Here is a 15,687-nt window from a genome sequence, read left to right as displayed (position 1 = left end):
TTCCTTATCCACTTTCTCCACATCACTCATGATTTTATATACCTCTATCATATCCCCCCTTAATCTCCTCTTTCCCACGCTCCCTTTGTGGTCTATCGTGGAGTGCTAGCATGTGGGTAGGCAAGGAGACACCCTGAGTCCCAGACACCCAGCTTTGGGAGCAGCATACTCACCTCAAGCTGTATGTGGTCATTTCTTGCAATAAGTTACTCTTCTTGGTTCTAAAAGGAAAGCACAGGGGATGTCACCCGTCCTGGCAGCACTGAGGCCGGGGCCAAGCGCCCTATTTAGCAGCAGGGAGGGTCTGTGAGAGGGCACGGCTCCCTCCCGCTTACGCAGATGACTTGGGGAACTTTTCAGTGGATTCATCACACCCAACAGCTCACACTTGCTATGCTGGACCTGGCCATTCCTTTTGATATACATCTGCTGTCGGTCACCTCCTTGTTCAGTTAACACCAATCGCATTGTCTTCGCTCTCAGCAGCTTTTCCTACCACTTCCCAGGCCCATCCTGGATCTCATCCCTTGGCAGACGGGCCTCCCTTACCTTTTCGATCGGACCCGCTTCCAGTAGACCCATCCGAAAATCGCACCAAGTGTCAGGAGAAAGCCTGCAACAATCCCAGCCACGACTGGCACGGTAACAGGACTGGGGTCTGCGCCAGCTCCAGCCGCTGAAGGCAAAGACCATTGAGATTTTTTGCATTTATACTGTGCATTCCAAAAGATCCCGCCGGGCTCCACAAACTGACCCAGACACTCCTGCTGCGAGTCACCCACTCTGCTTCGCAGCCAGGATAATCAGACATTGGGATCACAGGGGAAGGAGAACCAAGTGGTTAGGGCCCTAACAGGGACGGCTTTAGGAAGTGCGGCGCCCAATTCGAACAGTTTCGATGGGGCCCCGGCAGGAAAGACAAAAAAAAAAAAACACGTGGGGCTTGTACTCACCGGGTGGTGCTCCGAGTCTTTGGCAGCACTTCGGCGGCAGGTCCTTCACTCGCTCCAGATCTTCAGCGGCACTGAAGGACCTGCCGCCGAAGACCCAGAACAAGCGAAGGACCCACCGCTGAAGTGCTGCTGAAGACCCGGAGCGCCACCAGGGGAGTAAAAATTAAAAAGGTGCCTCTAGCCAGGGAAGAGATTCTCACTGGGCGCAGGGCCCTCTTAGGCATGGGGCCCAATTCGGGGGAATTGGTGGAATTGGCCTAAAGCCGGCCCTGGGCCCTAACTGAAGACTTGGCAGACCTGGGTGCAAGTCCTGGCCCTGTCACTGACTTCCCGTGTAGACTTGGGCAAATCCCTTATCTCAGTGGTTCAAAAACTTTTGTACTGGTGACCCCTTTCACATAGCAAGCATCTGAGTGTGACCCCCTAATAAATTAAAAACACTTTTTAAATATAAATTAACACCATTATAAATGCTGGAGGCAAAGCAGGATTTGAGGTGAAGGCTGACAGCTTGCAACCCCCCCAGGTAACAACCTCGTGACACCCTGAGGGGTCCCAACTCCCAGTTTGAGAACACCTGCCTCAGCTGCTCTGTGCCTCAGTTTCCCATGTGTGTAATGGGGTTGCTTGCCCTGTCCTGCCATGCCTTACAACAGGGTGTGAGGCTCAATACAGTAAAGGCTGTGAAGCGCTTTGAGATCCATGGATGACAAGCAAGCACTAGGTATTATTATTAAATGTAATCTACACTTATGAGACTCCTTTCTGAGATTTTCTGCCCCCCCATTAGCAGCAATTAAGGAACTCCCTTAGCAGAGACAGCTAGAGGGGATAGCTAGTAATACCACTGCTGAAGCAGCATGAGGAACAGCCTTACCTGAAAATGCCGTGAAGGACACAGAAGGATCCACCAGGTCGTATTTGGTGAAAGCAGCAATGCTGAACCTATGGCAAGGCCAAGACCAGAGGTTAGTTCCAGCCACTCAGAGGAAACAGGATTGGCCTGACCCTGCCATTGGATTTCCAGCCCCATACAGAAAGAACATGGTGCTGGGGAAATGGAAACCAGCAATGAGATGGTGCTTGTCTGGGCCAGCTGGGGAGATGGGTGCCAGGAAGGCAACACGGGAGCTGGTTTGTGATATTTTCCCCTCGGAAAAGTCTGATTTTCCTACAGGGAATTTTGAAATGTGAGAGGGTGGGGAAGGTTTCTGGACATCCATACATTTCCCAGCCTTTTCCTCAGAGCACCGCCCAGAGCAGTCACCTTGGTCCCACTGAGGCCCCCTTGGAGTATGTGTTTGGGGTGCAAGGGAGCTGCAGCCCCGTTCTCACCAAATAGCCATGCTCTCTTTCCCCCTTCACCCCCACTTGTCTTCCAGCATACACCAGAGCAGGGGTCCCCACCTGTACTGAGCGTTTGCCTTCAGCTTCCCATTGCAGATCTCCCGGGACTGGCCACACTCGTCCGTTCCTACCGGCACCGACCAGGTTTGGGGAGTGCTCCTCTTGTCTGGATGGAAAGGATTGGGGAGCAGCACAGCCATGTAGGAGTCCTCCTGTCCGTAATAGTGATCATACCAGGTGCTGGACACAGTTTCCTGGGTGGGCCTCGACACTGGAGTTAAGACACAAGCGTATCAGCAGCAGTCCCTGTGCCTCGGCAGGGAACTGTGGCCACGGGTCTCAGTGGAGCTGCCGCGGGTGAGAAGTGGGCACTCACACGACTCGTTGCTGGTGACGATGACGGCGTAGTACTCGATCCGGCCGTTCTCCTCGCTGAATGTGTCGGGGGAGATGAGCACTCTGGAGCCAGGCTCGACTCGCGAGACATCTGCTCGTACCGGCGGAGGCAGGACTGAAATGGAAACCCAGCCAGTCCAGGGGGGTTAGGACTGGAGCTTGGCTTGGTCCTGAGCAGTTCCGCCCCACAGCCCATCCAGCAGCTTCGCTACAAACCAGTCCCAAGCTCCAGCCTCCACTCCACGTTCAGGAGCTCTGATCTCTGGAATAGGGCCTGCTAGCTAACCAGCAAACCCAATCTGGCAGCTCTTCCCGGGGGCCGTGGGGAGACCTACCCTCTGCTGACGTGTTGCAGACCAGAGTCACGGCCCGGCTCCTCAGCTCGTTCCTGCCCACTGCGCTCACACTGATTCGGTACGAAGAGTCTGGCTCCAAACCCCACAGGCTGGTCTTGCTCCCAGGAGCGATCACCCGAGCCTCAGCCTGAGGGGGCCCCCCGGACAGCCTCTCTGCCGCCAGCTCACAGGCCTCCACATCTCCAGTGGGAAAGGTCCAGCTCAGGGAAAAGCCCTTGGAGTCAGGCTGGCACTGCAGATCTTCCACTGGGTCAGGTGCTGAGAAAGAAGACACCCTGAGCTAGGCAGACCCCACATGGGGTGGGGGCATTTCCAGCCCCAAACCAGGCCATGTGCCCCACAGCAGTTCCATGCCTGCACGGTGCCAAGGCACAAAGCTGGATACCTGGGCCTTGGGACCCCCGGCTTGCTGGCCTAGGGCTGGAGTGGCTTGGCCAGGGCCTTTGCAAGAGGGATGGTGAGGCTGGGCTGGGTTCGGGGGTCACATGGGAGGCCAGGGGCCAGCATGGCTGTGCCCAGAGTCTGCAGGGGAGAGACATGTCACAGGAGGACCAGGCCAAGGAAGACTCTCTGTAGAACCAGGTTTATTTCACAGGATGCCACCAGGCCATGTGGCTCCGTGGGGGCATCTCCCTCCAGTCACTAGCTCACCCCCGTCCCTGCCCTGCACATATCTGCTGCGCTCTCCAGCCCCTGCAGCCTCCCGCCCAGTGTAGGCCCATACTCACCTATTGGCACCACCAAGATGCCCGTGCTGCTCCAGTAAGGCCCAGCCACACAGCTCAGGGAAACCGAGTAATTTCTGCCTGGGACCAGCCCCTGGAAGAAGTGCTGGACTTGTCCCCCCACCAGGGTGTGCCTCTGTGGTAGCGTGTTGTTTCCGGGAACCCGCAGCCACAGCTGGCAGTAATCCTGCTGGCTGAGGGCGTGGCCCCAGGACACAGCCAGCACCGTGCGGCTCTCCCCAGGCATTGCAGAGAGATTCACTGGAACCAGAGGGGCTACGTTATAAAAACAATCCAAGGAGAGAGAGTCATTTCCTGAGTCTGCCACATTGACCCCCAGCCCACCCCAGGGCAATACAGTCGGTGTTTGGGAGACAATCCTTCTAGTCTTCATTTAAGGCAGATTTTTTATTTCTGTGCTGCTATTCTTCACATCTCAAATTGCCCGCGGGGACATTTTTGGACTCCTCTCTTTAATTAGTTTCCTAACTCTTTCAGAGATTTTACCTATGAGATTATTTTCCTACCAGGAAGTGTCACCCTTTAAACGCTCGTCTTGGCTGAAACACCCAGCTCCCCTCACCATCCTGAGCTGGAACAAAGGCAACGTGGAGAAGCAATTAGCCCCTCTATCCAGCAGCTAGGAGGCATAATTCCCATGCAGGTAGACGTACACACACTAGCTCTGCTCAGGCTAGTGTGCTAAAAATAGCAGGGTGACTGTGACACAGTCCCCCCACCCCACACCCCTGGGTACTACTCAGGTAGCTAGCCAGAGCCACTGCCTGTGCTACCATGGCCACAAGGCTATTTTTGGCATGCTGGCTCCTGCTGAGCTAGTGCATGTTCGCCTGCCTAAGCTGGGTTCTGAACCTAAATCTAGGCTCGGGTACCTAATGTTCAGCTGTTCTTGAATAGACTGGCCTGGCTGCAGACAAAAAGTCCATCAGAATGTTGGAAATGCACTGAAAGCTGAACCCGCTGTCTGCTAACACCAACGCCATTTTTTGTTTTGATGCCCCTGATTGGAAAGATTGGAACAAAAGACACAGGTTTAGCCCTGGAGGCTCCCCTCCCTGCTGGAGTCTCGCAAAGTTCTTGGCCTCGTCGACACCTTGCAGGAGTGTGCTAGGGGTCTTTGGCTGAAACGGCCCACCCGTGGCTGGGGAGGAGCAATGGCTTTGAGGCTGTGTTGTTACCATTAAAAGCGCTCGCTGCAGACGGTGCAAGGCCCTGAGAGCAAAGGACGCTGGAAAGCCCAGAATGCCTGGTCAAAGAGAGCAATCCCGGGCTGCAGGCTCTCCACTGGCTGCTCCCTAGCCAGGACTTTGGGGTCCTCAGAGGCCGCCGGCTCCTCCTAAGCTTCCTAAACCAGAGCCCAAACCCACCTCCTCCAGGGTGCCTGCAGCCCACAAGCTGTCACGCAGCAGCACTAGCTACTCCCCCGCCCCAGCCTGCTGCTCCGTGTGCACAACCCCACCCAGCTCGGCAGCGTTGTATCTCATGCGCTGGGCAAAGGCGCTGGGACTCCCAACACTCACTCGTCCAGTCGCTGATGTTCCCAGAGAACGTCCGGTAGGGCCCAGCCACAGAGGCCACCTCCAGCAAATACTTGTGTCCTGGAGCCAGGCCTGAGAAGGTGAACTGGTGGGCATCCTTCCCCACAGACGCATTTGCTGCCACCGTGCCTGCTTGAGCGTGGTACAGGGTCAGCATGTAGCCATCTCGCTCCCCAGCGGCTGCTCCCCAGGATGCGCTCAGCCTGTCGGGGTGCCCCTGGTTTGTCAGGTACACATTAGGGGGTGCCAAAGGGTCTGGGGAAACACCGGGAGAGACCATGAAAGCCACATGCACTAGCAGGGGTTTGTCAGCCACCCAGGCCTGGCTTTGTCATCATTAGCTAAATGCACATGGCTTTAACTGTCTTCGCCACTCATGTCCCGCCAAGGGATGGGGGGTGACACATTCCCAGTTCAGGTATAGGGCAGAGGATTCTCATTTCCTTTCCCACACCAGGCCCAGGTGCTATTGATTCTGAGATCGGGTCCATGCAGCGATCCCTGTGGAGACATGATGCAGCCATGTCCCATGCACAGGCAGCCCTGACTCTTCCCAGATGAGTTTGTACCAATGGGGAAGAGTTTATCGTGGCTTCCAGATGTCTCAGTGCAGTGATAGACTGCACCCTTTGGCACCGCCCTGTGTATAGGGCAGGGGGTGCTATGCAAGATCTCCATGAAAAGACTGTGCCTCACTTACAATCCCCCCACCCCTTTTGCAGCAGGTCATACTCTGCTGCAGCCCTTCTCAGGATGCAACGTGATTCACCTCCCACCCCCCACTGCTGGGGAGGCAGCCCCAGTCCATCCCTGCCCATGTGCCATGTGCTCCCAGACAGCATTAATGGGTGCCCCACAAGCCTGGAGCTCAGCCCAAGAGGGTTTAACACAGCTGTACTGGGGAGTGTGCTGTGGGGTTCACTCCCCCTTACCACCTTGTGCTGTTAGATCTGGCCAGGTGTAGCCCTCGGCATCTGTTGATTGAGCTTCAGTGTCAAACTGATGCCAAACTGGCAGCAAAGTCCCCAGGGAGCCTACTGCACCAAGAAATCAGCTACATGCCCGGCTCTGAGCGCAGGCGCCAATGCCACCTCGCACCAGCTCAAAGAACTGTGCGCACTGGATCCAGGGGCCTGCTGCAATTTAGCCTTCAAATCACAGCTCAATATGGCCGAAGCGCGAGGCCTCAAGACCACAGCTATGTAATGGCAGGCGACAGCGCAGTCCCTAAGGCAGAGCGGGAAGCGGAAATGGGCCAGGGGGAGGGCACAGATGGCACCGCCTGGCAGAGGGGACTCAGGACGCAGCAGGCTGACAGGGACGAGGGGAGCTGATTGTGTGTGCCTGTCGGCAGGTGTAGTTCTGTTAATGGTTTGGGGTCTCAAGCTGCTTTTTAGAGGATTATGGGTAAAATATTCATAAACACCCAGAGGACTTAGGAGCCTAAGACCCAGTGACTCTTCCTGAGTCTTGGGCCCCTCAGGCACATCTGACCCTAAATCTCTCCTTCTCCCCTCTGCGTGCATTTGGAAATGGCCACAGTTCTATTAGCAAGGGCCAGATCCTTCCCAGTGTGGGTCAACTCAAAGATTGGCCAAACGGGCATCAGGGGTCTCACGTCCATTGTGTCTCAAGGAATCCCAGTTAAATTAGTTCAGTTTATACATATAAAGATTCTTTTCTCTAACAACCAGCCGGTCACACTCAGCCTGAGAGCTGAGAGTCAAGCCGGCCTCTTTCCTCCATGCACATCATCCTCAGAAACTTGGACACAGTTGAGGAGAGTTATAGGTGTAACCTGTGACTGAGACATAATCCTGTATACTCATCAACTGGCTCCTGGTTACTGGGGAGGAGGCATGAGATGGAAAGAACCCAGCTTGACCCTCAGATCCCAAGCTGAGTGGGCAGGGCTGGCTGTTAGGGGAAAATAAAACCATTTGCTTGTGAAACTGAGTGGATTTGATACAGAAATCAGTGAAAGATAATAACCCCAGGGCTCATTTTACAGAATCGATTTCCAGAGTAGACACAGGTTCGATCCGTCATGGCCACTAAGTATGAGGTCATACCCCAATCCTCCAATAGGGTGGGTCTCAACTTACTCAGCCTGAATTCGCTGAGCAGATGCCCCCTGGTTCTAGGTTCACCTCCGGCTCCCACACAGCTGCAGAGCCAAAGCAGGTCACAGGATCCAGAGGGAACTGGGAACTCACTGATCAATGCCAGAGACCATCTCTGGGATTCACAGCTGGGAAGGGCGGACCAGTTCTGCTTGGCTCCCAGGGCTGTGAACTCACAGATGCTTTGCTAACAGCTGCTAAGGCTCAGATTGGCTCACTATGAAAATCCCGCTACTCACATGTCCAGTTGCTGATGTTCCCCATGGACATCCCGTAGGGCCCAGCCGTGGAAGCCAGCTCCAGCAGGTACTGGCTTCCTGGGGCCAGGTTCACGAAGGTGAAATTGTGGGTGTCGTTCCCAAGAGAGACCTTCGCTGCCATGGCACCTGATCCCGCGTGGTACAGAGTCAGCGTGTAGCTGTCCCGGCCCCCTGCTGCAGCTCCCCAGCATGCGGTCAGCCTGTCGTGGTGCCCCTGATTCGTCAGGGACATGTTAGGGGGTGCCAGAGGATCTGGGGAAACGTCAGATCTTATATCACAAACGGGGCAGAGTGAATGGGATCCTCAGCATGACAGACAGTGCACTGCGTGGTATGTGCATCCTGAGGGTAAGGGAGGGCCTTGCTGTCACACACCCCTCCTGCCACTGACACACTTCCCCCCACTCCTTCGTCTGCACCCCATGCACTGCTGCTACTTTGCCATCTGCCCCTGTTGTGACAGTCTGTGCTGTGACCCATGAACTTCTGAACACCAGCTGGCAAGAGGGTTACAGGAATCTCCTGATTCTGGTCTGTACATTCTGGTTCCCCAAACACTGTCAGGGGAAGTTTGAAATGAAAGCCAGTATCACTCTGCTCACCACCATCATTGTGAAAGGTCGGCATAGATGCTATGTGAGGAGTTATGTATACATCGGAAATCTGCTCTGAAACGCTGTATCAAGGGATTAGTCACCAGCAAAGGAGGAAACCAGGTTGTGAAGTGTCTCTCTCTCTCTGTTGCAATGTGAATCAAGCACCCTAAGCTAACACAGCAGACACCCATTTACATACAAAGTCAACTGTTAAACAAAGAGCTGTGAAATCACCAGGAAAGTGTGAGAGCACAGACAATGAACGGGGTGGGAGGCGTCACGGAGTATGGGGGAGTCAGGGCCCTGCACTCCTCCTCCCAGGACTCACAGTGACTCTCAGCCAGCCAGTAAAACGGAAGGTTTATTGGACAGTAGGAACTCAGTCTACAGCAGAGCTTGTAGGCACAACCAGGACCCCTCAATCAAGTCCTTCTGGGGGTTCAGGGAGCTTAGATCCCAGCTTGGGATTCCCTGCGTTGCACCACCCAGCCCAAACTGAAACCAAAACCCCCTGCAGCAGCTGTCTCCCCCCTCTCCTCTCTTTGTTCAGTCTCCCAGGCAAGTGTGAATTCTCCCAATCCCGCTCCTGGCTCAGGTTACAGAGCAGGTAGATTTCTTCTCATCTCGAATGTAACTCCCCTGCTCCCTGCTCCGTCACAGGGGGTATTTCTAGAAGGCAAATATAACACCCAGGCAACCTTCACTGAAGAACAGAAAGGACAGCGCTTTTCACTTCCCAAACACAGGTCTTGGGCAGTCCTGGCTGGAAAGGTGGGAGAGAACTTTGGGTGAGCTAAAACGTCGAGAGACTGGAGGTTACCTTGGTAGTTAAGTTTAGTCTCTAGAAAGCGTGTTCTGATTTTGTTTGATATGCAGCCACTCATTTCCAATATCCTCATTCACTAGCCCTTGAACCTTTAGTCTCTGTACACACTACAGCTTAGCATGTGCATGAGCAGGCAGGTATCCATGTGTGCACGTCTACATGAGTGGATGTGAGTGAGCGTGTGCACATCCATGTGTGCATCCATCTGTGTGATCGGGCACATCAGTGCAGGCATGTTCTGTCCATGTGCATGCACCTATGTGAGAGTGCATCTTTCTGTGTCATTGGGCATGTGGATGTGTCTATCCGGTGCATGTCTGTGTGAGTGTGTATGTGTGTACGTGCACCAGTGTGCGCACACTTCTCCCTATGGGAACAGGGCAGTGTGAGGGGAGGGTAGCCCACCTCCCCTTAGCCCAGGGGCGGGAAAACTTTTTGGCCCAAGGGCCACATCTGGGTATGGAAATTGCATGGTGGGCCAGGAATGCTCACAAAGTTGGGTTTGGGGTGCAGGAGGGGGTGAAGGCTCTGGCAGGGGGTGCGTGCTGCTGGGCGGGGGGCTGAGGATGAGGGATTTGGGGTGTAGGAGGGTGCTCCAGGCTGGGACCAAGGGGTTCGGAGGGCGGAAGGGGGATCAGGGCTGGGGGTTGGGGTGAGAAAGGGGCTCAGGGGTGCAGGCTCCGGGCAGCGATTACCTCAAGCATCTCCTGGAAGCAGCAGCATGTCCCCATTCCCACTCCTACGCGGAGGTGTGGCCAGGAGGCTCGGCGCGCTGCCCCATCCACAGGCGCCACACCTGAAGCTCCCATTGGCTGCAGTTCCCAGTCAATGGGAGCTGCGGGAGGCGGCGCTTGGGGTGGGGGGAAGCACGCAGAGCCCCCTGGCTTCCCCTAAACGTAGGAGCCTGAGGAGGGACACGCCACTGCTTCTGGGAGATACGCAGAGCCACAGCACATGCACGCAGAATGGTCCCAGACCCTGCTCCCTGGCTGGAGCTCGAGGGCTGGATTACATCGGCTCGCAGGCCAGATGTGGCCCAGGTGCCATAGTTTACCCACCCCTGCCTTAGCCACTGATGTCATGGGCTGGCATCTGAGCATCTGCCAGCACTCAGCAGGGTCCCAGATGCTGTTCTGCGCTTGCAAGGGCCTCCTGCTCCATTCACAAGCAGTGCCCCCTTGATGCATCCCCCCTTTACAACCCCAGCACTCACAGGTCCAGTCGCTGACGTTGGCTGCAGCCGCTCTGTAGGGCCCGGCGATGGAGACCACCTCCAGCGAGTGCCTGTATCCTGGGGCCAGCTCTGCGAAGGTGAAATTTTGGGCATCCTCCCCAGCAACGGCCCTGGCTGCCACCACACCCAATCCCGCGTGGTACAGGGTCAGCACATAGCCCTCGCGGCCCCCGGCGGCTGCTCCCCAGGACGCGCTCAGCCTGTCGGGGTGCCCCTGGTTTGCCACACGCACGGCCAGAGGGGCCAGAGGCTCTGCGGGGGAAACCAAACATTTCAGGGTATGGTGCCTGCAGCTGTGGACTGCCCAGCCCAGCCTCATAGCCAGGGCCTGCCGGGAGAGAGCCGGGCATGTCTGAGCTGGGCTGGAGCCCCTGATCTGCCCCACCTGGCTCTGCTGGGGCTGGCGGGAAGATGCCGATGGCCTCGGCTCTGTCTCAGAACCACCTAACCACCACTGGAGCTTCTGAGCCAGCCTCGACTGGGACTCCCCAATCTCCCCCTGCCCTGCCTCAGCCTTCCTCTTGGATTCCCCGGGCCCATGAGATCTGGCCACGTTCCCAGCAAAGACTGCTCGAGCTGGATGTAGTGGGAGGATGGGAGGACGGGAGTGAAGGGTGTTGCTGGGGGGAGGGGGAAATCCAGTTGGCTGGGAGCAGAACGGTCCCTGCCTTGGGATGGGATGATCTGCAAGGACCTAAAGGGCTTGCCCATCCCCCACACAACTCCAGTCCCGATCCAAGGCATTGGGAGCTCACAGCCTGGAGCATGGGGTACAGGCAGGGAAGGCAGGCTGCCCCTGAGACCTCTCTGGGATGTTGGGCACGACCCTGTGCCCCGGTGCAGTGCAGGAGGGGAGCAGGGACAGAGCTGTAGGACTGGTAGAGCAGCTCCTGTGCCCTGCCCTGCCAGAATCCAGGGAGAAGGCGTAAGGAAAACACTGGTGTGAAAACTACTGCGGGCCCCCCTTAATAGCTTACAAGCAGCCAGTGGGGGGGGGGGCAGAAGCCTCACGGACACAGTAGCCTGAACTTTTGAACTATCTCTTTTCTTCTGCCTCAAAGCAGAGAAAACTTGCTTCAAACCAGTTTTTACTGAACAGATAACAGAGTGTGAGATTTGACAACTACCAATCAAGTGTTAACACGCAAGGGTCTTTGTCTGAATGTGTATAAAAGGTTTGTGAAATTTGTGTAAGACAGAGTCTTTTGTATTAAAGTACAACGCTCTCCTTTTTTCTGCAGAATAAAGCATTTTTCCTTATCCCTGTCAGGCTGTTAATTGACTCTCAGCTAGGCAGACCCGATAGTTCGGTAACACTGGCAATATATTTACTCCTCCCAATGGCCGACCCCTTTGTGGAGGTGCCCCCGAGTATCAGGCAGGATTGGGTGGCTTCCCCCAGGTCCATGGGCAGATGGAGTGGAAGTGGCACACGGGACTGGACGCCATGTGGGACAAGACTCTGGGAGGAGATGGATTTCCCCAAGCCAAGGCTGTGACAGGGGCCCCTGGCTGAAGGGTGAGGCACTCACGTGTCCAGTGGGTGAGGTTGGGGGTGCTAGAGTGGTAAGGCCCTGCCGTGGTGCTCACTCCCACGCTGTAGCGGGTGCCCGGGGTCAGGTTCTGGAAGGTGTGGTTCCTAGCGCCCCAGGGGAGCAAGGTGTGGCCAACGTGCCTGCCGGAGGAGGAGTTGTACAGATCCACAGTGTAGCCCTCTCCTCTCCCCTCCGCCCCCGTCCAGGAGACCTGCAGGGCGGAGGCAGAGGGGCTGGCCAGGGTGAGGTTGGCAGGGGCCAGGGGGTCTGGAAAAGAAGGGGAGACACAGTCAGCCTCCGCTAGCAGAAGCAATCAGAGCTTCTGTTCCACCTGCCCTTGCCAGGGGCACAGCCCGTCTCAGCAGGCAGCCTCCTCTCATCCAGCAGGTGGGGGTGCTACCAAGCACTGGTCTCCAGCTTGCATCTCCCGAGAGCAGCACGCAACACAGACACCAGGGACCAAGCTGGCCACACAGCAGTTCCAAGGGGGGTGCTGGCCCGTGCAGCACAGAGGACAGCACCTCTGGGACCTGCAGCAGGGTAAGGGAGGAGGTGTGGGGGTCAGGGACTGGCCGCCAGGGATGGCAGAGTCAGAGTGGGGCCTGGCACCCGAAGGCCAAAGCAGGGATGCTGCAGTGGGACTGGGCAGAGTGGGGATGTGTTGGGGGCTGTACCCCAGGGACAGCAGGGGAAGAGGGGTCCCTAGCAGGGTAGGATCAGAATGGGAGAGAGGGAGCCAGGCTCTGAGCAGGGCAGAGGGAGGCGTAGGGTCAGATCTGGGGGGTTGATCCTGGCCCTGTCATACTCACATGTCCATTGGGTGACGTTGACAGAGGAGGATTCGTAAGGACCTTTCACAGCAATGACTTGTGCAGTGAATCTGCTGCCCGCTGCCAAGTGAGTCCAGGTGATGTTCTGAGCGTTGGGTCCCAGGGACTGAGCTGTCTCTATGCCCCAGGGCGCTAGGCTGTACAGAATAACTCGGTAGTGGTCCCTGCCCCCAGGGGGCTCATCCCAGGCAGCACGCAGCACCGAGGAGCTGCCTGAGTTGGTGAGGCTCACATTGGCAGGAGCAGCTGGAACTGCAGGGCAAAGGCAGAGAGGGAGGAGTCAGGGCAAGAGGGAGCCACAAGGGAAGGGAAAATCCCTCTGCTCGTGTGCAGCCATCTCTGAGGAGGAGCCTGTCACCCCTGCAACAGCCCACAGCAACAGCTAGGGATGTGATTAAGGATCCTGTGCAATTGAAAGGGCAGGGGGATGGAGGCAGACAGCAATTGTTCCCGTAGAAATCTAGCCAGGAGATCAGCTTTTTACACATGATGCCAAAGCATGGCACCTGTGGCAGGACAATACCTTCAGCCCTGCACGGGGGCACCCTCCTCTCTAATGCCATCACCTCTCCAAGTGCTCCTGGCTGTTCTCCCCTCTGAGCCAGACTGAGACCCTGCGAGCGCACATCCCGGCGGGCCAGCACCAGAGCAGGCAGGGCGCTCACCTGTGCAGCCGGTGACATTCTGGGGGTCAGAGTTGTAGGGTCCGGCGAGAGCGGAGATTCCAACATGGTAGCAAGATCCCGGTGCCAGCCCTGCCAAGGAGACGTTGGTGCTGTCCTTCCCCACATTCATGCGTCTCCTGGCTGCCAGGGAGCCCTCCTCATACACGCTGACCAGGTAGCCGTCTCTCAGTCCAGCAGGGGCCTCCCAACGCACCACCAGAGCAGAGGTGCTGCCCCCGTTGGTCATGGCTGGGGACAGCGGCATCAGAGGGGCTAGCAGGGAGAAAGAGTGTCATGGGGCCCGCGGCGGCAAACGTGTCCTTACAGCAAGGGTAGGAAAGCCAGCGCCCTTGGCACTTCACAGCCAGACTAAGGCTCTGTGGGTGCTCGAGATCTCAGCTCCTCACCCCGTTCCCGTTCCATGTGGCTGCACGGTGACGTTGACAGCCTAGGGTAATAGCACGTGTCTGACTGGGGTGAGGGCCAGAGGGCCCCATTCTCTGACTCCTTCCTGGGCAGCAAGGGCCTGGGGTTAGGGCAGAATGGCACTCCTCCCCCAGCCAAAACCCTTTCCCCCAGGCTGTGCTCCTGCAGCCAGGTACCTGCTAGTGCCATGCTCCCCTAGAAGAGCATTAAGAATCAGAGGGGTCAAGTCAAGTCTGCTGAGCCCAGCCGCAAAAGTAAAGGGGACGTGGGGGGCACTTCCCTGACCCAAACCAGCCCACCAGCAGGGGTTTGGTTTGGATCAGAGACCCCCAGGATTCTGCCCAGTGTTGATATGGATGAGCGGGTCAGTCTTGGGGGATGTGTACCCCAAGGCAGTGCCCTGTGGAAGCCCTGGTGTGGCGGCCGCCCTCTGGGCTGATGCAGCGGGGTCTGAACCAGGGACCTCCAGAGCTAAGAGCAGGAGCTGCTACAGCTTGAGTGAAAGCTCTAGGGCCCAGGCCTGTAACAGACTCACACCCCGTGTGGCTCAATGGAGAGGGGGGCCCTTTAACACAGCAGGCAGATACACCCACACCACCAGGCCCATGCTATACCTGTGTAGCCGATGGCTGTCTGCGATGAGGTGCGGTGAGGTCCGGCCTGCGAGAAGATCTCCACCCGGTACCGTGTCCCGGGCACCAGGCCATCCAAGTCGACGTGAGCAGCTCCGCGCTGTACGGACGTGTTCCTGATGATGGACTGAGACTCATCCGCATAGAGCTGCACCCAGTGATCTCCCGCCCTGCCCAACTCGATCCAGCCCACGTGCAGCTCCCGGGGGCTTGGCCCGCGTGTCACACTCACATTGGCCAGCGACACAGGGTCTGGGGAGGGGAAACAAAGGCAGGAAGATGCGTTAGATGTGGGGAAAGAAGCAAAAGTGAAGCTCCATTCATTGGCAGCAGCAATAGCAGGCTGTTAGCTAGCCGGGCAGTGCGTTACCCAAGCTGTTTGGGGACAGTTCTGAGGTGCCCTGTGTACTTCCAGCACCACACATGGGGCTGGTATTGCCACTGAGGGCAGATATTTCTCAGCCCAGCATCCCCACAATGAGAGCAGCAGACAGACACAGCTGGCCCAGAAGCTGCCTCTCCTCCTCTTACATCTTCTCCACTCCCTTCATGCCTGTTACAGCGCGAGCCTTCTTGTTCAGGCTAGGACCCCAGTTCCACCTGTGGATGCTGGAACAGGCAGGCAGGCCCCTCAAAGCCATCCCAGACACTGAGGCTAATGCCAGGCCCCTAAATCCATATTAGGCACCCAATGATTTCCAGCAGTGCTGAGCGAACTCCTCTTTACCCATCTGCTTTGGCCTAGCAGTCTCTGTATCATAAACTCACAGACTTTAAGGCCAGAAGGGGCCATCGTGATCAGCTAATCTGATCTCCTGAATCTTGCAGGTCACAGAACCTCACTCACCCGCTCCTGCAATGGACCCCTAGCCTCTGGCTGAGTTACTGACGTCCTCAAATCATGGTTTAAAGACTTTACAGAGAATCCACCACTGACACTAGTTTAAACCTGCAAGTGACCCGTGCCCCGTGCTGCAGAGGAAGGTGAAAAATGCCCAGTGTCTCTGCCAATCTGAGCTGGGGGAAAATTCCTTCTCGACCCCAAATATGGAGACCAGTCAAACCCTGAGCACATGGGCAAGACCCAGCAGCCAGATACCTGAGAAAGAGTTCTCTGTAGTAACTCAGAGCCCTCCCCATCTAGTGTCCCACCACCAGCCATTGGAGATATCTGCTATTAGTGGTCTTATCATTGCAAATGCTGGAAGCAGAGACCAAGGGGAT

At 56.6% G+C, this 15,687-nt stretch overlaps 1 protein-coding gene across 1 annotated transcript in view; it reads right to left on the bottom strand.

The window, feature by feature from the left end:
• LOC127052440 (receptor-type tyrosine-protein phosphatase V-like) overlaps window positions 1–15,687 on the bottom strand; it is a 78,676-nt gene that overhangs the window by 21,068 nt on the left and 41,921 nt on the right. Inside the window, exons 11-24 of the mRNA XM_050956057.1 lie at window positions 14,446–14,715; window positions 13,406–13,678; window positions 12,720–12,992; window positions 11,908–12,177; window positions 10,355–10,627; window positions 7,699–7,971; window positions 5,319–5,591; window positions 3,781–4,053; window positions 3,032–3,310; window positions 2,677–2,811; window positions 2,361–2,571; window positions 1,831–1,898; window positions 550–676; window positions 174–221 (exon numbers count right to left, since the gene is read on the bottom strand). Of these exons, the coding sequence (XP_050812014.1) occupies window positions 174–221; window positions 550–676; window positions 1,831–1,898; window positions 2,361–2,571; window positions 2,677–2,811; window positions 3,032–3,310; window positions 3,781–4,053; window positions 5,319–5,591; window positions 7,699–7,971; window positions 10,355–10,627; window positions 11,908–12,177; window positions 12,720–12,992; window positions 13,406–13,678; window positions 14,446–14,715 (3,046 nt within the window). The remainder of the gene's footprint in view (window positions 1–173; window positions 222–549; window positions 677–1,830; window positions 1,899–2,360; window positions 2,572–2,676; window positions 2,812–3,031; window positions 3,311–3,780; window positions 4,054–5,318; window positions 5,592–7,698; window positions 7,972–10,354; window positions 10,628–11,907; window positions 12,178–12,719; window positions 12,993–13,405; window positions 13,679–14,445; window positions 14,716–15,687) is intronic.

The sequence above is a fragment of the Gopherus flavomarginatus genome, chromosome 5, assembly GCF_025201925.1.
Source record: "Gopherus flavomarginatus isolate rGopFla2 chromosome 5, rGopFla2.mat.asm, whole genome shotgun sequence".
NCBI lineage: Eukaryota > Metazoa > Chordata > Testudines > Testudinidae > Gopherus > Gopherus flavomarginatus.
The sequence above is the reverse complement of the archived record's forward strand: the minus strand, read 5'-3'. Positions and strand labels throughout refer to the sequence as shown.